Source organism: Acipenser ruthenus, chromosome 23 (assembly GCF_902713425.1).
Source record: "Acipenser ruthenus chromosome 23, fAciRut3.2 maternal haplotype, whole genome shotgun sequence".
Classification (NCBI taxonomy): domain Eukaryota; kingdom Metazoa; phylum Chordata; class Actinopteri; order Acipenseriformes; family Acipenseridae; genus Acipenser; species Acipenser ruthenus.
Window position 1 is genome coordinate 26,073,166 of NC_081211.1, and position 23,531 is coordinate 26,096,696.

Consider the following 23,531-nt stretch of genomic DNA (forward strand, 5'->3'; position numbering starts at 1 on the left):
TGTCACCCCCCCCCCCCTAGAAAACAAAGCAATCTACCCACAAGCTCAACTTGAAATGAAAACCACTTAGCCGGCCTTGTTTTCAATTCAGACGCTCAATTACAGAGTTCAAAAGCAGAAGTCCGTCCCTGCCTGCGTCTCCACTGGCAACAAATCCCCACCCCCTCCCGGGGATGTAATGTTACCGAGATAATGAACAACAGAGTTGCGTGTCACATGGACCTGAAAGATGCCTGTAGTTATGGGAGGCTTCGCCGGTTTACATTTCCCCAAAAGCACACATTTGTTATCTTTCAAAATGAAAGAATGTACAAAAGTTCTCCTTGGTTTAATAATTTGTAATAGCACGTTAACTGTATCACAATCAAATCCAGTCATGTACAGTACACAGTGTTCTTCTTTGAAAATAGCCCTATCATGCCTGTTTTAATAAGACGCACAGCGGTTTAGCAGTATTATCTGAGGACAAGGAGATATGGGATTAAGCAAGCAGGTTACTCAATTCAACAGTAAGTGCACAGGCACGTTTCAAAATGAACAATTCAACTATTTTAGGAACTACTCAGAACAGTATTTTAAATGCCATATCCCGCTCCTAACTAAACTATAGTTTCATTGTTTTTATTGTTTCGTTCCTCTGAGAAAACGGACCTAGTTTATTCAACACAGGACGAAAACTCTTTGAGAATGTTTGAATCTCCAGTAGTTACTCAACAGAAATGGATTGTAAACCTGGCTTGGTTGACACTTTGTCACTGAGTAACAAGCAGAAACACTGCGTCCAAGTGTTGAAGCAGCTCTAAGTGAGGATTCTGGTTTACAGGCTCTGCTACCATTCATGAAATAAAACAGAAATGATTATAAAGGGGGTCAGCATCTTGTCACACGCTGACAACATTTCACAGGTAATTCCTGTGGGTCCGACACACGCTACTAAAAACCTTGTGAATATTTAAATTCATGTCGGTTCCAGGCCAGTTATTGCATTTCATTATTTATTGAGAATCTCCCTCCTGTTTGTAAATTGAGTTAGTCTAGTGTGTGAGGATATGGGACACACTGGTGCAACAAGAAAAAGTGTCTCAAAGTACGCACATACATTGAACTAAGAGGACATACAGTGCACGCACTACGAGAGGCTGTAATGCATGCATGAACACCACATTACCAGCTATAGTGAAGCAGTTCACAGCTTCAGGACCTGCATGGAGGTTTAACTGGTTCAATCTCAATGCATAAAATGGTCAAATAAGTGGAAGAGATGAACAGATCCAGCACATCAGCCTGGTTACACACACACTCCCCAGCAAGTCTACCTTGTGAACGAATCCCCATGACCACAAGCTTTGTGGCTTCAGATACCAGTTTCACCTCAGACAGCAACACTAAAATAAATATCCCTCTCCAGGCCACAAAGGGGTTAACAACTCGCCTTTAACAAATCATGAAACCCATTTTATATTCACGTTTTCACATTTTAATAATGTATCTTTCTTTTTTTCTTTTGGCTAAATCTTCAAACGCTGTTTCTGATGAGGATGAAAGACTATAACACACACACACACACACACACACACACACACACACACGAGGTACATAATGTGGAATTAATATGAATACACTGATCACTTATTACAGCAAACCCTGGCACAGCAATGAGGCAGCGATGTTGTGCGATTTCATTTCACAAATGAACACTGCTGAGCACACTGATGGTACAAACATCATATTATAACAAGAGCAGGGACTATGGGGTGAAGATGCACACATATTAGCGCTGCACTGTGCACTGAAACCCAGAGTGCTTGGAAGTCTCTGCTGCATTTACACACTTCCCCACAATCAGCTTTAAGGAGTCTTTCTACTGAATTTCTGCTGGAATAGATGGAAAGCACAGAAAAGACTAAATCTAAGCAGAAACAACATATAATAGGAGAGAATAAACATGTAAGAAATGAAATTTCATCAAAATGACAAAAATATCCTTTTAAGGAAGGTTAACGAGAGTGGCCTTACAGTATATAGACATGTAACTGTTTTGCAATCAGCTGGATTTCAACCTGTAAAATGGCCAAGCCACAATAACCGAGGATGGACAAAAGAGTGTGGCTCTCTGGCCTGACCACAGAAGATTAACCAGCCTCCTCTGGACCCTCCTCCTCCCCAGCTAACAGCTAAACAATCCTCCCCAGTCCTCCCACAGGAGCGTCCCAGCTGCCTGGCAGCACAGGCAGAGCTAATTGACTGTAACCTGCAACTCTTCTGCAGACACCCAGGAATCATACACCCTGCAATTTATGTAATCTTATCTCCAACAACAACAACAGCTCGAGACCTGCAGCCTCCTCGTTATATAATTACTAAATGATGCCATTGTTGAGTCGCTGTCCTTGATTGCAGCAGCGGGTAGTGAACATCTTCACAGTGTCGCACAAGAGTGTTTTGCTCATTTCATACCACATCAAAGGAGGATATGATCCGCAGGCAAAAACCCTTGCCGCTTTTTCAATTACGTTTTGCTGTGCAATTTACAGGAGGCAGAGAATATCAGGGGACCTCTCTTTTATTTTATTTAAATGCATCTGTACAGCAGAGTCGACCAGGACAGAGCACCTCCTTGACTGAGGGGACTCTTTTGGCCGTACAACAGATAGCTGCTGAAAACCGTGAAACCAACGTCATAAACGAACAACGATCCTGTGGTATAACTTAAGGACTACGTTCAAAGTTGCTAAACCAGTCTAGTTTTGGTAGCAGATACTGTATATCAATGCAATGCACAGTACTGTAGCTCAGGTGCCTTTTGCTTACACTGACATGTTCTGCAATTCATTCTGTAGTGTTGATTACCTTTTTTTTACATAGCTATTAAGTACAAAGTACTTTACTTGACAAGTGTGGAGTTGTTTTCACAACTGAAGCCCCGTTAAGCCTATCCTCTTCTCACACAGTACTTTTCCCTTGCTAGCCCATTAAGCTAACGACCATGTCAAATTCAAAGCAAATCCGTAAGCATCAAACCAGGGTTTTGAAAGCTGTTCCACTTAAAGAATTCCTCTTTCACAAGTTGCTTCCGATGGCAGCGTTTGACACGTTCATGGAGGACCACCTTGCAGCTGGTAATTGGTGTTTCAGTCTCGCTGTCAGGAACACCGAATCAAAAACCGTCAGGACATTAGCGCGGTTTCTAATTGCGAGCAGATGGAGCAAAAATGAAATTACAGAAAACAAAAACATAACTGGCAATAACTACAGCCTTTTCATCTGGTGCACACACACGAACGCTAATTAGGGCTGAGAAAAAACATATTCCTCTGCATGTCAGACGGCACTTCTTAGTTTTGTACAGTTCTCTGGGAACTCATTCTTATGACAGGGAGGTTCAAATCTATTTTGATACATTATTATTGAACATTTTGGAAAATGTGAAATAAATACAAAGTAAAAGACTCTTTCGTTCTCAATATAGACTTCTGGGACTGTGCCTCTTGTCTCTTCAGACGGGTTGTTAGAATTAGAACTATCTAAGTCTCTGCCCCAGCCTACTGTACAGATTTGTCTGCTTTCGCTGCCCATATCAATGCGGACAGCTTGGAGGCAGACAGCCACAGTGTAAGTCTTTGGTTATCAATTGAGAAGTAGGTATTTTCAAGGTAAGCTGTGGTATCAACACAACATAAACAGCAGACATGAAGCACACAGAGAAAGGTCAGTGATAGAGCGACTGTGGAACTGAATGTAACAAGATGTATTGATTTGTAGCACTGGAAAGAAAGCGGTCATTATGAATGCGCTGTAATATATAGGGCCTTATTCTCAAAGCTTTAATCCAAGAATTCTTTATCTTTCTTCTACTTTTATGACTTTTCTAGGGTGTTAAAAAGCAGTTACTCTCAAACCCGACCTCAAAATATCTGCTTGGAACTAACTAACTATGGAATAGATGGTAGCCACTTTCTTGTGAATTAGCCCCAGGAAAAAATGACTTCCCGTGTGCTAGTCTCAAGCACTGTGCTTTTAAATACATTTGTGTCATGTACAGCAGTATAGAGTGGCAGCACAGCTCTTGTGGAGATCAAACATCACTCCTTCTATTGTTCTGGATTACAACATTTTCAAAGTCTTGGTTGGATATTTGCATACAGTAGTAGGTGATATTTTTACACCATTCTTTAAATGCTGTGTGACTTTTATATAGATACCACTATATAACTTCTTTCAGCTGTTTTTTTTTCAACCAACACTACTGACATTCTGCTGAACTCCTTTTATCAAAGGCAGTTGACTGTATCTTCAGTTCCCTTCAGAATTTCTGTTTGAAGGGTGACACGGTTTTGCAGACATACCTCATGAGACTGTCTTCCATAGACACTGAGTAAATCATACTTGTATAACAGAAGTTTACTGCGGTGTACCGAGGCAAACAGAACAGCATAGTAGAAACACGGGAAAGAACCGGGACACACGGTAAGCTATAATAAACTGTTGCCGAGGAAACCGGCGGCGACGTGAAGGCCTACTCACCCTCTCCAGGTCTTGCCGCAGGTGGGTGAAGAGTTTGAGGCGCCGGTAGAGCACGTCCTGCTCCTGCTGGGCCAGGTTGTCCACTTCGTCTCGCTTGGGGGTGAGCAGCGGCTGGTTGAAGTTGGACTTCCTCTTGAGCTTCCAGAACTGGTAGAGGAAGTCGACGTGCGCATCGGGCAGGCCCAGGCTCTCAGACACGTCCGCCGGGTTCACCAGCCTGTAGAACTCGTCCTCCAGCTCTTGCAGCTTCTGTTTCCTCTGGCTCGCTTTCTCCAGCTCCATTTTGTCAATTTTTTCCTGCTGCTGCTGCTGCAGAACTCTTGGCTCGGTGGCTCCCTCTCCTGGGGGCTGGGCTCTCGCCTCGGCCCGCTCTCCTTTACTGGTGCCGGCACCGTTGTGGCGGTTGCTGCTGTGGTCCAGGCAGTAGGACTTGAAGCGGACCTCGTCATTTTCAGCCAGGATCGTCCGCATTTCCAGGCCGTGGTCAAAAGCACAGGTGACATGGAAGGCTATGACGCAGGAGGGCATGGAGCACTGAAAATGAGACAGGAGGGGAGAGGAGGCTTGTTAACAACATGCTTGCATCCATATATATATATGCACACACTTATATACCACACTTACACATTCACACTCACACACACAGACCTAATCGGTTCCGGTGGTCAACCTGATTTGCAGTTGACGGACAAGAAAAATGACACTCCCTAAAGAGGGAGTAATCTCTCGCAAACATATAATATTTTTCAAGTACACTATGTAACAGGTCTTGAGAGCGCCTTTGATTAAGCTCATACTTAACCAAATTTGCTTTTTCAGTAAATCAAAGGTAACAACATTGCATGGAACGGCAAGTCAATCCCATCCGAGGGGAGTTACTGATCTAGGAAGGCTTCAAATGGATTGAATTTCATGACTAAACGTTACTGGGCCTCAGGAGGTTGCTATATGTTTAGAAGTGCTCCGTGGTTTCTTCGGTCACATTGAAGTGGCTTCTCTTTGTTGTGTGAATTGTTTTTGCTCACCTGAATGCAGGTGCCCGTGTGCTCCTTGCACAGACTACAGGACAAGGCCCATCTGCTTGCTGGGATGTGGGACACCTTAGTGATTGGTTCCATCTTCTCGGGGCAACCTATGCTCACCTGCACATGACAAAACATTTTCAGCGTGTAGCCCTTCACAGCTTTGTTTTACTTAGCAGTGTTTGGTAGGTAAAGGTCCAGTTCATCCAGAATCGAAATATCCCTTTCTTATGCAAAGAAGTGCACTGTACAGGTCCTCCACTCCATTGTGCCTGTGCTCCAGACAGACGCTTTTCCTCAACACTTCTTCCCTTCTTTTCATTGTGATTCACAGCGCTGTTCTCTCACAATGAGCCTTTTCCTTTCATTCTACCTTTTAATGGCCTATTTTAATAAATTCTCTTAAAAGTTTTGATAAAAGCTTTTATCCACATGCCATTTAAATAATGTATAAAGCAGCATTTAAAACCCACTTGGATATACCCATTAATTAATTTTAACTATTTAAAAGAAATCCGGAACAGTTATTTTAATTTCCGTGCACAAATCTCGTTCCACCGGCCTTTATGTGAAGTAGAACACTTCAAAAGGAGAATGACAGGTTGTTTTCAAAGCTTTTTCAAATTGCCGGATCTCAAAAGTGTAATGTTAATTCATACCACTTCTGCAATCGTCTTTGACATCAAAAGAGATCTATACATTTTTTTATAGAAACTAGTCAAATTCTTTGAGAAAACAACTAGAAGTCTTCAATCAATGAGAACGATGCTTACTTCAGGTATCCATAAGGCACAGCTGACATGGACCCACTTGGTTCCGCTGCGGGTCGGTTTCAAGGCTCCCCCTCTCCTGGGGCACAGCAGACATTTGGGTTGGACCCCCAGTGCGCAGGTCCGGCAAAGCCAGTTGCCCGTAGGCACTTTCAGGATGCCATAGCACGCCTGCACAAGAGACCCACACAAGAGGTCATGATGGACTGGAGGGACCATCCAATTACATTTTCTTTAACTAAAAAGCATCCTACATTTTCTAAGCAGGTGCCATTTACACTACCTTTCAGGGACGGAAATAGCAGTTTTGCCCATTCCAGGCTTTATGTGCAACAAGCTCAGGTGTCTTATTAAAGTCATAGTAAAATCAGGAATGGATCAACCTGCTATGCAATGGGAGTCTAATTTCCATCCCTGTTGTGTTTTTTTTAACATTATATGTGACATTTCAGATTTGAATATCATGCTAACATTTCATTATCACACTTCTTGCTCTTCTCATTGGTTTCTCTATTCACAAAGCAGTTCCACAGTCATTTGCATATGCACAAACAAGGCCAGGTGACATAGGATGGAAAGGAGTAACACACACTGAACAGCAGCAAGGGTTAGAACAGCTGGCTACCACCGGCAAAGTCTCAGACTTGGGTATAAGAGTGTTTGGAGATAAGTGTAGGAGATAGGAAATAAGGGGACTTGGTGTGTTTCGCGTCCAGGGGCAGCACTGCGGGGTGAAATATCAGTACCTGATGAACACAGATGTTGCACTTGTCACAGAAAACCATCTCGTTGCCGTCTTCACCCTCGGGCGAGCGGCACACGTCGCACACCACATCCTCGTCGTATTCGATACCAAGCCCCTCCTCTGTTTCTATGGCGATCTGCATGTTCTCGTAGCATTGGCTCTCCAGCTCCTCAATCACCCGCTCCATTGTGAGCTCATCCAGCTCGGGCAGTGCTGCGGGGACAAGGCAGGGTGTTCAGAGGTGAAGGCACTGGGGAGCCTGGGGTCAGACCATGTGCGTGCCCAGTACATCTTAATGAGCAAGACAATGTGGGAGATAGGATGTTTAACTAACCCCAAAGCTAGCACAAAGGAGCAAAATATTCAATGGTTCAAGATAGCAAAATAACATACCTGGTCTACTCGTTATTAAATGTGTCTAATGAGTGGACTTTTATTTGAAAACATGATTTCTTGCACTACACTCAATTAAATAATCTCTGTTTGTTTTCAGACCCTAAACTGCATCTTTCCTGACATAAACCAACCAGCATGCTTTCAGTGAGTAAGATGCAGTGAGCCAGAAGACACTGCCAAGGTGAAAGGACCGGGAAAGTGCAGTGAAAAAGATTTCCTCAGCGCAGGGAATGGACACTAATAAGGTATCGACTGAAATTCAAGTTGCGCTTCTTTAAAAACTGCACATTTGAGACTTGCAAAACGGGTATTATTTTTTAGCTACATCACTTTATCACTTTAATAAGAACAAACACAGATGTATATTAACCCAAGTGCAGCAGCCTGGTAAATATTCAATTGGGGAGCCGATTGCATCGCTATCATGGGTTGCATACAGAGCATCAACAGTAACTGTGTGCGTGATATTTCTCATAATATAAAGGGGATTTACTCTGGTCCACAAGGCGCAATAAATTACCTTCTTTTTCTTTTTGCACTGTCAGACTATTTCTCAATGTGAAGCAATGAATATCCTCAGCACTGCCATAAAAAGCAACAGGGTACCTGGAGATGCCCTTCATTTGAAGTCTAATTCCTCTCCCCAAGACCTTTTAGCTTAATTTCATCCCCAAGGCACCAGGAAACTGGACTGTTCTCAAAGCAAATATGGTTACAACTGGGTTAATGTTTTACTGGTGTCCTTCTGAACATTTCAATTGCAACTAGGGAGAAATTATGGTATTAAATCGGTATTTTTTCATGCAAGACTACAGTAGGCAAACAAAGAAGCCATTATACACTTAGCAACATCCAACAATCAGCCCTGAGATTCTTTGTAGTTATTTTTGTTTGTGCCAGTTGTGATGTGGAACACTACTGATCTGAAATGAGGCCACCTGTAACTTAAGACTAGGGGTGTAACTATACACTACTGTCACGATATGTATCGCAGTGTGAAAGTTGCAATATAATATGTGTCATGGTACATGTGCTGGTCCTGCCGGCTACTTATATGATGCATAATAAGATCAAATGATCATTTAATGAAGGTTTTGTTGTTTTGTTAAAAGACCCAAAGTTACCTCGATCACAATATGATATAGCAGGTAAAGAAAGTACACAATGAATCACGACTACATAAGACCACCAATAAATGGAAGTGTGTGTCATTTGTAATCACATTTTTGGCCAATTTCTAGCTAACTGCAGGTAACCTGTAAAATCGAAGTTGTTTTCACAGAATAGGAATGTTGCTAAGTTACAGACTGATTATTTGCTGTGTTGTTTGTTCCTCATTCCATGAATTACAAAAACAGTTTGACAATATGTCAGCAATGGAACACACTTCAAAGGAATGGGCTGGTTCTGTACCTTGTTCCCTGAATTCCGTGTTGACGAGCTCCAGCCAGTAGACATCGCAATCGTCCAGGTCGTAGCGGCTGAGCTGCTTTGTCGAGGTCCTCATGTCCACATAGCCAGACTTGGAGGATTGGAACCCGCTCAGGATGCTCTGGGAGGCAGAGTAGAAAGGAATCCAGCTGACTTCTGGTAACACCCTGGAATAAGAGAAGCATGCTTTATGTGCCACATCTCCGTTAGCTACAGTGTCTTCAACTAGCATCGAGTCAAAAATACTTCTAACATACTTTTCTGTTTAGTTTTTTATTTATTTTGAAAACTAGTGATAGCCAGGTAGCCTCAAACTACTGTTTGCCTGTAATGCCCATTGGTGTATCAGATATGATTTGAGTGCGGTGCAAGAAACAGGGACTAGTTAGAAAGACACAGTAGGGAATTACAGGCAAGCTAGTAAATAAAGGTGAGCTCCAGCCCCACACCACCCAGGCAAGCAGACACACTCAAGCTCACAGGGTTAGCTTTTTCAGATATTTAGGTCAAGGAACTCAATTTAGCTTACACCGACTTAACAAACCTGTCCCAGCTGCCTTAGAGCACTGGAGCTGTAAAAATAGTTGATTGCTTTTTGTATGGGGGTTATGGCACTGAACGTCATCATAACGATGTGTACACAGTCAATGAAGAAACACACAAGGCTGCGTTTTCCACAGTACCAGACACATCCAGTCCTATGTCTTCTGTGCTGTGCGGAATATCCCCTAACAGTCACGCTCATCAGGAAGAAAATCAATCAATTAAAAAAAGCTGTACACGCCTTACTGTTTACAGGAAATGTTGGTATTATAGGCTCGCACCTTGAGATCAGCGAATGCTGAAATTCTGGAAGCCCCTAGAAGTTTTTGAAAATCAGGAGGGGCGAGGGCCTTTAGTTGCTCTGCTCCCTGCTTTTAGAACTCCGTCCCGAGTCAGATCAGGAATGCTGGCACACTCATTTATATCAAATAAGCGCCAGCTTAGTCCTGAGCTGGACTGATTGGCCAGTGGCTTGTCTTACTTTCTATTTTATAGCTTTTACTGTAAAGCACCCTTGGGTGCTTTGTATGAAGTGTGTTTTATAAAACGCAAACTGTGTTGTATTGCATTCTACTGAAGGCCCACAGGACAGGTTTTTCAAAGCTGCCAATATAATGTCACTGAGAGTATTACTGCATTCCTTCTTTCATTAGGTTTTGGCGGAGTGTGCGGAATCGATTCAGACACCTAATGCCTATGACAGTCTCCGAGCCTTCCAGCTTTTCAGAAGAGGCTGTCAGGGGATAAAGTGCTGCAGCAGAAGCTCTCCTTATCGCTAGCAAGATAAACGCAATGAGGGCTGTAGCAAAGAGCAGCTGTTCAAACTTTTCAGTTTGGTCATTAAAACGCAATCGCAATCTCCCTTGAGATTTCAGGAAGTTGACCCCCCCCCGGTGCAGTCTGAGTGGAGGGACAGCCCCCAACACACCCCTCCACCAATTAATCAGTAACCTATAAATATAACCTTGAGTTATTTCAGGCCGCTGCTTCTCGCCCCCACAGCTCACTCCTGCTTCAACTCGTTTTCCAATACAAAAATCTGGATTGCCTCACCCTGTGGTCAGGGAACAGACTTGGTCACGTGGGTTTGAGGCAACCTTTAAACATTCAACACATTCTCATCTATTCCAAGCTGTTAGCGGCTGTCCTGCACAACTGAATGTTACGATCGTGCAACACTGAAGAAGTGGGCAGTGCCATGATGCCTCACTTCAGCAGAACCGCTTGCCAATGGACAATATCTTGGGGGCGGGATCACAGCCACCCAGCTAATTAATCCCTCCCTCCTGACGTTCATCCCTGATTTGTTGCTGCTTGGTACACTGTGCCTGATCAAACTCTCTATTTATATAACTGATTGGGGTGGCTGCCCTGCACAGCACCTTACTGATAATACTAATAGCACTATAAATATCGGGCTATGCCTGGCTAGTTCAGAGGATGGTAGTTTCCTTTCAACCCTTTGTTACTGGCCCAATGCCCCAAATGACTACATATTTCAAACCCTATACACTCAGTCAATGATATATAAGTAAGTGCTTCAGATACTATCCTTGAACTGGAGGAATCAGATGCAACCCAGCTGTTTGAAAGCCTGTTATTCTATGCCGTGGCTGAGCCCTTACAATCTCTTGCCCAGCCGGGTGCCGCACAAGAAGCACGCCTGGGAGCAGGTCAGTTGCTTGGGAGGGAGGGAGGGCCATGTCCCTGCTTCTATGATTTGAGGGCAGGGAGACAAGTTCCCCTGTCAGAGCTGGCCTTGCACGCCTGTGCCAGCTCAGCAGAGGACTTCAGAGTCAGCCAGCCAATCAGAGAGCAGACAGATGATGCCAGCGAGAATACTGCAGACTCATGCCCTGTCCTGTGTTATCTGGCCAGAGGGCTACACAGTCGAACAGGCAAACACAGCGTGGGCGGTAGTGGCAGGGAAAAAAAAAAAAAATCACATTTACCATGTTTAACCCTTGTACAGTTGGGAGTATTAAGCTCACACCCAAATGATCTGAGACGGATTTCCTATGTGCTGTTGTGTTTAATGAGCAGAATCTTCCGAGAAAGACAACACTGTTTCTGACTGCTACCCACAGTGACAGCACAGTACAGCATGTTTCTAATCTCTAAAGTGTATGTTATAGATAGTTACACAATACAAATCCCTGCTTTAAAAATACCGTACGTGTTTTGCAAAGCAGTGTGTGTGTGTGTGTGTGAGTGTGTGTGTTTGAAAACAGGAGGCAGACAGCTATACATTTAAAGCTGTATGCATGTTTCAGTGTTAAATATCTCTGAATGCATTTGACACTACAGAAGCCTGTGTTTTTCATTTCACCTGTTTTCATCTCCTGCGTACCTCTTTGATATGCTTGTTAACTTCCCTCTGTTTCACTGTCGACCTCCCTTTTCCTCTTCTTTCTTATCTGCTGTCAAGCAGCATATTTTACCTAGGGCTAAATCTGCCCGTGTCTGCTGAGCTCCTCGCACCACTCTGCTCCTCTGCGGAGGTGCTACTCAGGGCACGGACAGGGCTAGCACTTCAAAGAATCGCACACGCAATCCGTCTCTTCGGGCGAGCAACAGCACTCCTTCTATTGTCTCCAGTAAGTGCCAAGCTGAAGTGAAGCAAGGAAAAGTAGGCCGCTCTCCCCTCAGAGCTGCAACGGGGTGCCAGGGTTTGACAGCTATCACTTAGGGTTAGAGCGAAAGCCGTTACACACGGAAACATGCTCTCCCAATGAACCCCTCACTCAGCGAGGCTGAGGACTAGAGTGAGAGTACGTGTGAGCCCAAGGGCTTTCACACCAAGAACCGGAGAATGCATTCCAGTAGTACCATTTAACCGGAATCTCCCCATCATAGTTTTTTTTTTTTTTTTTAATGCCATCCAATAAACCAATTACTGCTGGGCTATAAATATCGACTAGCTGCTCGAAAGTTACAGTTACAATGAGCCAGCTGCTGGTGAAGATTGGTCTGTGGTCCTATTGAAGATTTAACAAGCTCTGAACATTAGAGCTGAAGTGCTGTCAAACGGCAGGTACAAAAAGTGTCAGTCAATATGCATAATAACAAAGACCCTGCATAGTAGTGAGATACTGCAGCTAAGAGCTGTACAAAGGAAGTTATGCAGGGTGCTTTATTACAGAGTACTGAGGATGTGGTAACTTTAGTATAGATGCCATGTCCTGTCTTGTGTTGTAATTAGCGGTGTAGTATAGTATTTTTGGGAGTGCTATAGAATTGGTATTTAATAGTGCAATCCCTTGACTGTAACCAAATGATAGCGCATCTTTCAATTTAAAATCAGTGTAAACAGCATGCTTCACTCTTCAATTTGAAGTATATAAAAAACTGAATCCAAGATTGACAATATGTGACAAATCTCTCTTGTTTTCAAAAGATCTCAAGTTGCTGTTTGTTTTTGTTTTTTCTCAGAAACTGTTTGATTGGCTTCGGCAGACAAAGGGTTAAGGCTCGCCCTCAACCGAGGTTTACTCTGAACTGCCATTTTGTGATTCCTTCAGATGCCAACGCGGTCTGCACAGGAATGCAAAATGCGTTGTCATGGATATATCTGTACCTTGTTAACATTCACATCCTGGGCCTACTTTACAAAATTCAATCAAGTCCCTTTCCCCCTTTCTGCATCCCTTTTGCCTGCCCACTCCCTCACAAGCACCCACCCAATAAAATCTAATTTATCAGGGGCAGAGTTTGTTTTTAGTTCAATTTTCATTCACATTTTCCACTGACTCAGTTCAGTGGATGAAAGATTCTCTGTAGGCAGCCGAGGGTTTTGTTGGCAAGAGGCCAGGGCCTCGTTTTAGGACTCTGAGCGCTGCCTGTGTGTGTGTGTGTGTTTGTGTGTGTGTGTGTTTTGTTGCTTTTGCTAAAATACTGCAGTGTGGAGATATACGGCACTTCACAGTCTCTCCCTGATTAGATGAGGAGTGAATGGGGGTGCTAGACAGACAGACAGCCATGCTGCTGCCCTTTTCTGATTTAAAAAAATAATAAAATAAAAAATAAATGGTGATCCCAAGTGAAGCATCTTTAAATAAGGGGTACTTGTACTCTAAATTCTGAAAGAGGGAACATGATTCAACCCTAGAACAGGGACCCACTTTCTCTATCAACATCTCTACACAGTACTGTGCGTGTGGGAGTGCTGTGCGGTATAAGAAACTGCCTGAAGGATAAGACATAGAGCTAAGGTCTCTTTCACTTTCAGGATGCTGTAACAGGGGTAGCAGCCCTGACACCATGGCTAATACATTTGTAATGCTTCACAGAGCACTGCTAAAAATGCAGAGGTTCTAAGCTTTAGGGTAAAGCCGATGCAGGCAGGTAGTCTCAATGGGACACGCTCACCAGTCATTCTCATTAGGCTAGCCTGAAAATATACAGTAACAGTAATGAGCACCGCCTCCTGCTGGTCACCGCTAGTACACTGTTGGGCCACCTCCTGCAGGCCTGACAGCTTGTGCATGCCTGGGTGTGGAGTTTACAGGGTTTTAGATAGGGCTCCTGCGGCACCCGAGACCATGCATCTTCCCAGGCCATCAACAGAGCGAGCCAGCCTGTTGTTAATCACGCATAAACTCAAACCGATCAATCACAAATTGTGGAGGATAACTTACTCCAATAATTTCATACTGTTTGCACTTCCACTGGTTCAGTATTTCTTGCTGGATTGTTAGCTATACAATCACCGTGAAATCCTGCAAAGACAGTCCTGAAATCGGCAGAAAGGACGAGCGGTTAGCAGCGGTACGTTGATTCATTGACAGCCGTTTCAGTATTAGCCTCACTAAATCAATTACCAGTGTTTCTGCACGGCAGCGATCCACGTTGCGGAAATGCATCCCACTGCTGTGCTGAGACCACAGGAATTTATTACACACGTGACCCGTGAAATCTCAGGTCAGATGGATTTCAGGCTGGCATGATGAAACTGGACGGATTTTAACATACAGAACAGTACTCAAGGCCTGGAAAGCAGACACAAGTTTAGATAAAGAACACACAGACAGCACTACCATTCATTACCAGAAGCGTGCCGCATGTAACCAGCTTAACATTCGAGTGTGACGAAGGCAAGAACTAAGTCAATATATAGAAGCAGCCACAACCAAGGAAGAAACTCTGAATGACATGAACGACTGTGTTAGACAGGGAGGGACAAGGATTACACCAGTAGTCTGTGCGTTATCCCATCAAACTAAAACAGTACCACAGACCGTTTTACCCAAGTGTCATTACATAACAACACGTCCAAACAGTGGTGTTATAGCTTACATTCGCTGCAGTCCAGTTGCATAGGGATATCAGTATGTGCTAGCTCAGCCATGCCTACTTGTTAACAAAAAAGAGCTTAAATAACCCTGCAGGCTCTTAAAAAGCAGAGCTGTGAGCTGAACAATCCCTCCTCTGCTTTTAATTGTTTTTGCTGCTTAAGAAGAGAGACAGGCAATAGGTGGAGTGGACTCAACAGGCATGAGTGGGTGGCAAATGTCACTGGTAAAAAGCAGGACTTGGGTGACTCATACCTATCTACCCAGGGCATTTCAAACAGAAAGCGCTGGAGACTGCCTGGAATAATAAACATGAAAGAGCCAGGAAAGAAACAGCCTACAGCTGTCAAATAGGCAGCGATAAACACACACGTATTAGAATGCATGTTCCAATAATAACCCTTTATAAACTGTTTTCCAAACACAATAGCACAGACAGTACTTGGCACTGAAGCTCAGGGTATCCACCATCTCCTCCAGGCAGTTTAGGAATTGGGTTTTCATACAGAATATTCGCACCAGTGATTTGTGAGTCATCTCTTTTGGCGACAGCATAGGTAGGCAGCTATAAGCAAAGTAAACAGACCCTTCCTCTGTTTGGTTATATCTGCAAAATAAAAACTGCTCAGATCCTGGCTGCAAGGACAGAGCGTGCTAGACCACAAACAACACATGCCAGACCTTCCTTTTGTATTACAATTTTACTGTTGCATTAGGTTTAACGCTGTAGTACAATAAAGAGGCACACATCCAGCACAATATCCTATTGTATGGGGAAAAGAAACACACACAAAGTAATCCACAGTTCAGCACAGTAACATTTGATTGATCATTTTTTGGTTCACAGATGACTGATTCACTCCTGCAGCGTCAGGTTTTATTGCACAGTTAAAAAATATATTTTTGACATGTTTTTATTAACAGCATACTGTAGGTAGTATACTAGAGGGCATGGGAAGTGCGAAGGTTGGATTTGGATAGTGCCAGATCTAAAGTGAAGACTACTATGGGTAACCTGGGCTGCCTGGCTTAGACCCCTCATCTCCCTGCTGACTGCTGTCTGTTATCAAGCATGCAGTATGAGAACTGTTTCAAAGAGCAATAGGAACAGCTTCTGCTGTTATTTCAGGGTCACAAAGAACTATACTTCCATTAAACAAGCAGAAAAAGGTTCCGGTTTTCCTATGTAGTGTTACTCAGAGTCAGACTTCTACAGCAAAAAAGTACAGATTTAATGCAAACTTCAAAGCAGCACAACAGCGAAAACCTGAACTTCCTGTGGCAATGCTGCAGCATCTTTTCAGGGCTGCAAACTGCAGCACATACAAATGCTTTTCTTTTCTCTTCTCTTCAAGCTGCCTTGGTTTTACACAAACATGTGAAACCCACAAGGTGTGTATGCTATGAACAGCCCTCAATGTTCCACTGATGAAGACCCCCGTTTACCACAGAGCAGTTATGGACGGGGTCTCTCGCTGTCACTGTGGAAAAAGTGAACAGTGAAAGCCCACACAGGGTCAGTCACTCATTGTGACTCATTGCTTTCTTCTCTTTTCTGTAATGCCTCTTCAACGACTACAGTCTATAGGGCCAGTAATATACACATTGCTCTCCAAGTAGTCAATCAATTCTGAGCTTTGTAGAATTCCAATGCCCCTCATCGGTCTACCTGTCTTTCGCTGACAATAAGATGCATTTGTTCAAATACCTGAAAACAGAATGTTGATAGATTATGAGGAAAGGTTACTAACTATAGAATGCAATTACAGTATCTGGCCGCTAAGTGGCACTGCATGCAACAATTCCATTAGAAGTAAAGAAGAACGGAAAGGAAAAAGTATTGATTTCAGATGTAATGTTTTTGGACATCTATAATCAGTATTAAAAAAAAGGTCCGAAATGAATGCTGATGGTGTGGCACACAAAGGCAAACAAACCACAGGCGCTTGTGCCAATCTGTAATAATCTACAATCCTCTCAAGTCAGTGGAAACAGATCCATAAAGACGCTGGTTTAGGCTATCTGATTTCACTGCCAAGAGAAAGTGGCAGAGTGAAATCATTAAAGCTCATTAAAGTGCAGCAAAATATCAAGACTTAAACTTTTGCTGGATGATTGCATTATAACGCAGGTGGAACAGAAGACCTTGTGACCTCTGACAAAACAGCACTTTGGGATATTCTCCTAGCTGAACATTAAGACTAAATATCTAAATACAGTATGCCCAGGCACAGCTGTATTATGCATTTATCTCATGTACCAGTGTCTCTTGCCTTTGTTCTGTCAGCTAGTGCTCTGTCAGGCTTAATCTTTTTATGGCCAAAAATTACCCATTTGTGGCCAGTTTGTAGCTTAAGAGATGCTGTTTCTAATTTACTGCAGTGGAAATCTTTTTTTTCTTCATCTTCTTCTTCTTCTTCTTTTGCCCAGCTTTCGGGAGAGCTTAAGCATGACAGCGCTGCCAATCTCCCATTCATTGCCTGCTCAATGGAGTTGTTACGTAATAACTAATTACTTCCACTTGGCCAAGAAACTAGTTTGTCTTCTCTACTGAACCACACTGCAGCGCTGTGTGGTTACACCATAAAAACCACAGCAATGCAATTTGAATTGAACACAGAAGCTTACAGTCTTTGTTTGCAGAATATATGCCTTTGAATATATGCATGTAAAACATAGTAGAAGCACAGCACAATCAAAGCACATACAAGCAAGGTAAATCTAAGAATGGTAAACCACTGTATAAACCATGGTTGCCCATATATAACCAGTACAAGTCAGAGGTTCTCAAACTCAGGAAAAAGGAAAATTGCAAATAAGAAAGAAAAACTGGACTGACTGCAGTGAGCAAAAGCTGAATGTATATTGCTTGCAACAGTGAAATATCATTTTTTTGTACATAAATATATATTTATTGGTTTTACAAAAGAGCAGCTTCTAGAAATTCCTGGGGACCCCCTGGGCAATCTTTGGGCACCGTAGTTTGAGAACCACTGATATCAACCATGGTAAAAAGCATGGTAAATGCACGGAAAACTGCAAAATTACTGTGCAAATTTACTACAGCAAACTTTTGTAATATTTAGAATGTTTTCCGTTAATAACCTGGTGGTGCTGTTTGCTACATTAAACCCCATTTTAAGAAAGGTCACTGTTTAGTTAAATTAAAATAGCAAGAGCCAAGCAAGGTGACATCAGCATCCTGCTTTGTACTATTGTCAGCAGAGATCCCTACAATCCAGCATGTTTACTGTACTCAGAATTAGTCATGCACATTTTCCAAGATACTTTTTTATTTTCAGTACATCGCCAATTTCATAGTGTATTAATCAATGCATCTTAATGAAACAAAGCAACTCTTTAAATCTCCAGACAATTATTTAAATTACTGCCCTACATTTACATACGGGTGACCAATCTTTTAACCGCGTTCACGGTCTGTTTCTTAAGATTTCTGTAATGCCTAAAACATCCAAGACACTTGAAATCACGAAAGCAACAAGCATGTGACTGATTAGCCAATCAATAAATGACAAGCTTCTTCTCTGTGCCCAAGCGGCTGCTTAAATAAAACGCCTGCAGGCAGACAATGGAACGGACTAGCACTGCACACCTTAGATTAGAAGTCTGATGTGTCAAATACAATAGCAGGTAGTTCTCAAGTACTGTGAAGCTTCATGTTTTGATGTGCGATGGAATCCCTCCATTCTGACCACCAAAGGGATCAAGTTTAATTGTCTCAACAAAGAGCTGTTCTGAATCGCACAGAGTGGCAAAGAGCACCTTGGTACAGTTATCTTAACTAATCTATTCTTCTTGTCCTGTGGACTCAATAGAGCTCTCAGAATCATGTCTAATCTTCAAGTACATCGGGTACACCAGAGTGTAACCACTGAGCTGTCCCCTGCAGCTCTCTAGTAGGTATGTGAACTATGCTATTTCTTACATCCACTAGTAGCAGACTTGTACTTGAAGGCAAGACATTCTGAGAGCTCTATTGAGACTACAAGGATACCTAAAACCTCTTACAAAAGCAAAAGGTTGCAATACTTTGATCATTGATTGCTTCCATAGTTACTGTGCACAAAAGCATAAACATTACACAGCTCAGTGTGGCTGACATGTGCAACAAACATGCTTTGGATGCAATGAAACTTTTCTAAAGACACTGCAGTGTGGTTCCGCACACTGCTTAGAGCACACAGTTTCCTTTGAACTCTGTACATGAAAGGACTTTGTATATGCAAAACACTGTACCATATAAATTAACAGTGACTAGGTGTGTCGTCTAGTGCCGAGTCAACAACACAAGGTAACTTCAGTCAAAACCTGACAATCTTTACCACCCCTCATATTTGCCTGTTATACGTAATTAATAACGCTTTTCAGAGGGGCTGTATCCATCTGTATTAAAAGTTCTGCTCAGCAAATGTTATGAAAACAGGGTGTGTCTTCCGGTGCTTGCCACTTTGATGTGAGTCACAGCAACACTGATGGAATCCACCTCCAGTCCGTGAAACCCACAGCAGCCAGCTCTCTAAAGCCCCATTCACTCCATTCTCCGCGGACTCCCTACCTGACTACAGGCTCAGGGATGGCCTCCACCATGGCTGGCACCTGGACCCCCTTCTCCCACTCCTGCCTCCACGGATCAGTGAGGACGTAAAACTCATCGGGGCTCAGCTGGGAGGAGTCTGGCAGCTTCATCGCTGTAATAAAATCCGTCCTGAATACCTACAACAACAACAACAAAACAATACATTTAAAAAGAGCCACAGAAGAAGTTGAACTCTTTCCATTCCAATGTTCCACATGGAAGTGCCAGTTCAGTTTGAAACTGTTAAGATCACACTTAAACTCCGGGAGCATGGATAAACTGATAAATCTCTCAGCACACACCTGTTGATTTGCAACAACCAACTTGCTTGAGTGTTTTGAAGAAAAATAATAAAAAGAAAAAAAAGATATGGATGCACAAATATTCAGATTACAGTTCTGAATCCGAGCAGTGATGTTTCACCCCCGATAACCCTTCTAGCTCTTCAGGTCAATATATGGCCTACTCACCAGTTCCATTCATTTGGTGCTTTGCCATGCCTTCACAGTGTGCTTTGTGATACTTTGCAATGCTTTACAGTAAAGTACTGCAGCAAATCTAGTTCATTAATTGACACATTGTGTGTTTAACGTATCCATTAAAATTTTTTTTATTAAATTACATTTTTTTTAAACACCACCAACAAAACACCAGACTGGCCACAACAAAAACATTTTTTTTTTGTTCTGGCAGAATCCAAAATGTGTGCAGTACCCATCAGAGCACACCCAAGCCGGCTCAATCCATGAATTAGCCTACATCTGCGCAAGCCGGGATCTCCCGGTTGTAAGGCCCCAGTAAGTGCCGATTTCCTAAAGATCTTCCCCAGTCCGATTCCTGCTGCAGTGCAGGGCTCCAGTGCTGCTGTGCCAGGGATTCTTTTACTGCAGTGTTCTTACACAACTCAACCATGGCTAATTAATGTCAAGGAAATAGAATTACAAGGTCCCTGGTTTCAGTGTCTACTTTCTCATACAGTATGAAATGGTACTGCCTTCTGCAGAACCCTGACCATGTGACACACTGCTTGCCAGTACCCTTAGTAACTATGGGCACATGACCAACACCAACCTGCACACAAGCATTCACTGCATAAAAGGGTGTTGTAAGGTATTTAACAGTTTAGTGGTTAGTGCGGTTATGGGATAGGTTGGGTTTTTTTTGGGGGGGGGCGGTGAACGACTGGTCAAATTGTTCTAATGGACTTCATCTCCAAAGGTAACAGCCATGCATAAGAACATAAGTTTGGAACCGAGAAAAGGCCAGTCTGCCCATCAAGACTCATCCCTTGTTAGCACACCATTCTCTCCTACTGGGGGGGGGGGGGGCTGTTTCCTCGGTGACATCGGAATCGACAAAACTGTTCAAGCCCAGGTAATTGTTTTCACCATCAATCAGCAATGCGAGCCTGTGTTTGAGCAACACAGATAACACAACAGAACACTGGGAAGCATTTACAGAAAACAATAGCAAGCAGATAACGGTTTCTAACTCGAATTCCCTTTGAACTGTCTGTTCTTGCACAAAGCTGAACCTGCCTCCACTCTCAAGAGGAAAGGAGCCAAGCATATGCTCGCTTACATTTTTCATTGGCAATTTAAATCCGGTTCAAAGCTGTGCTTGATGCTCTAACATCCAAGCAAAAACACAGACAGCACAGCCAGTTTCACCATGATTGAGAAGGGAAGAGGAGGGTACCTTGGGTCAATGATAAGGCGTCACTCTTTCTCTCTTCTAGCAGAGGTATTGGCAACGGAGCTCAACGGCAAGGAGTGTTTGGCTTCGCATTTCAGACTGAAGTAGTATCATGTTTCAGAGGGCTTACAAAAACAGCGGTATCTACTTCATATGAACCTATACATCGCTGGGTTTGTGTAGACTTCTAAATCTTATCTTAAATATGATGGTCCCACACAGCTACAGCCATCTAGTTTCAATACGTCTCTACAGCTGCTGGCACCTAGTTTCTACGGCTTGCACAACTGTAAGGTAGCGATTCTGTGGGCTTGCACAGCTTGCTGGCATTTACACAGTAGGTGGCATCAATTTTTTGTGGCTTTTGGACGGCTGTTTGTGTCAATATCAAACATTAGGTCAGAGAGAGTTATAGAATGCTCTTTAAAGGAGTGACGAGCTAACACTGGGGTGGTACAGAGACCAGCAGAAGGGCATTGAGTAGGAAATCAGGGGGAATCATTGGGATTCTTAAAGACCCCACCTGATAAAGTTTAGAGATCAACCAGCTTCGAGGAATCAGATGATCACATGTTCTTCTGTTCTCGTTGCAGGCACCAGGACACTAGCCCACAGCATCCTGCTGGGACAACCCTGGCACAGGTTCATTGCAAACTAACCTCAGAGGGCTTCTTGGGCTTGTCCTCCTGCCGAGCCCAGGTGCTGTTAGTGTTCATGTTCTTGGAAGACCTAGACCAAGAGGATATGTGAACTGAAACAAAACAAGAACCATGGTTAGTTAAACTAAGCACCCCAGAGATTAATGACACAGATATAAAGGTCAACTGGTTAAATGTGGGTAGGCATATACTGTATGCATGGCCAGCGATGTCTGACCTATAAAATACAGATTATTCACATATTGTTATCAATGGAAAGTGCCAGCAATACTGTATATGTGCTCAAAATAGCAAGTGCACTAGTACTAGGAATCTGCTTACAAAGAATCTCTTCAAAAGTGGCATGCTTAATACCCATGCCATGCAAGACTATTTTAATCTTCAATGATCTGCGGGGATTACCACAGGGCAGTAACACCAGCATCACATCTCCTGCACACAGCTTTCTTTTCAGTTCTGTTCTGGTCTGGATTCAGACACGGGGTCAGGTGGGGTCACTTGTAAGTGGGTATTAAGTTAAGAGGGTATTAAAGTTTGAACAGAGTTTGGAAAACAGAGCGCGTGAAATACATGCAGATACACATCAAAGGCGGTGCATTGACTTTTGTCACTCTTTCCTATGGCAGAGCCCTGAATGTGTCTTTCCTCTGTTCAAGATTTTAAACTCCCAGGGTAAAACTCCACGCAGCATAAAAACCGAATGACACCAGTAGGGCTAAAATGGGTATGTGGGTATGTGTAACTCAATGGGCAGATGCAACCGAGAGTAGGTTGAGTGAAGACATTTAATATTGTATGAAATTATTGTGAAAACAACTACTGGGAGAAGATTCAGCAAGAAGGAAGAAGCTCAGTTGGGCAAAACAAGAAACCAGTTCCAAGTCCAGTATCAAAGCTTTTGTCAGGTCATTGACAATAGCATTAGTTTTGTCTTCCCAGACAAATAAATAAATAAAAGGCTATCCAGTACTTGAACATGCTGAGCTATTTATTTATGCACCTCACCTGAATGTTAGGTAGCCTTAAAGTATCAGAAAGCTACAAATATTTCAACAGTCTGCCTGAAGCTTAGAGGTCAGGCGAAGTATCGCTCGCAATGAAGAACGAGGAGTAGTGTGGAAATCATTACTGTTGACAGGCCTACAGTGCCTGCCTGTTTAACTGAGATGCACTCATTATCTATCCCCTAGAGAATAAAACTGCATCCTGGAAGACAGCATCCTTTGTCGCTGGTGTTTGAGCCAATTTGTCATATATTTAGAATTGTGCTCTTATGTAACACACACTGTATGCGACAGCCCTGAATACAGAGTGAATATCTAACTATCTTTGCCTGAGGGTACAGAGACATGAATGCCTTAAGGGGGTTAAACAAGCATAGGGTTCAAACACCTGCCTGCATAAATCATGAGAACAAGGGTGCTCTTTGGTTTACGGCATGAATTACATTAATCCCTTGGACGCCTTGGCTTCAGGTTTGATATCATATTTATTACGACCCATATCCTCGCACCCTAATATAGACAGGGATCTAGACATCCACACTTGGAATACAGTAAATCGGCATGGAAGCAAATCGTCTGTCACTTTGGATACTCAGTTTCAGGTTTTGGGGGAAGCAGTAGCGGAATTAAAGGTGACAGAGAAAATCCACTGGCATTTGCGAGCTGGATTTGACAAGCGCAAAAGGGATTTAATCAAAAGCTCTCATATAATAACACTTAGGGCTGTTCTGTTATAAAACATCACAGTGGCCTTGCCCTTAGGAACTGTCTAGATAGCGCTCTTGAGCAAGATATATATACTGCTCCACTTGCACTCGGAACGCTGTCAGCTTTACATGCAATGCCTCCTTTCC

General features: G+C 43.1%; 1 protein-coding gene across 4 annotated transcripts in view; it reads right to left on the minus strand.

Annotated features, from left to right (window-relative positions):
- Nucleotides 1-23,531, minus strand: part of LOC117412907 (protein Jade-1-like) — a 44,707-nt gene that overhangs the window by 15,134 nt on the left and 6,042 nt on the right. For all 4 annotated transcript variants that reach the window (XM_058996997.1, XM_058996996.1, XM_058996999.1 and 1 more), the window contains 7 exons: nt 21,674-21,765; nt 19,299-19,456; nt 8,871-9,055; nt 7,063-7,274; nt 6,320-6,487; nt 5,550-5,666; nt 4,525-5,058 (listed from right to left, as the gene is read on the minus strand). In XM_058996997.1, the coding sequence (XP_058852980.1) occupies nt 4,525-5,058; nt 5,550-5,666; nt 6,320-6,487; nt 7,063-7,274; nt 8,871-9,055; nt 19,299-19,456; nt 21,674-21,765 (1,466 nt within the window). The remainder of the gene's footprint in view (nt 1-4,524; nt 5,059-5,549; nt 5,667-6,319; nt 6,488-7,062; nt 7,275-8,870; nt 9,056-19,298; nt 19,457-21,673; nt 21,766-23,531) is intronic.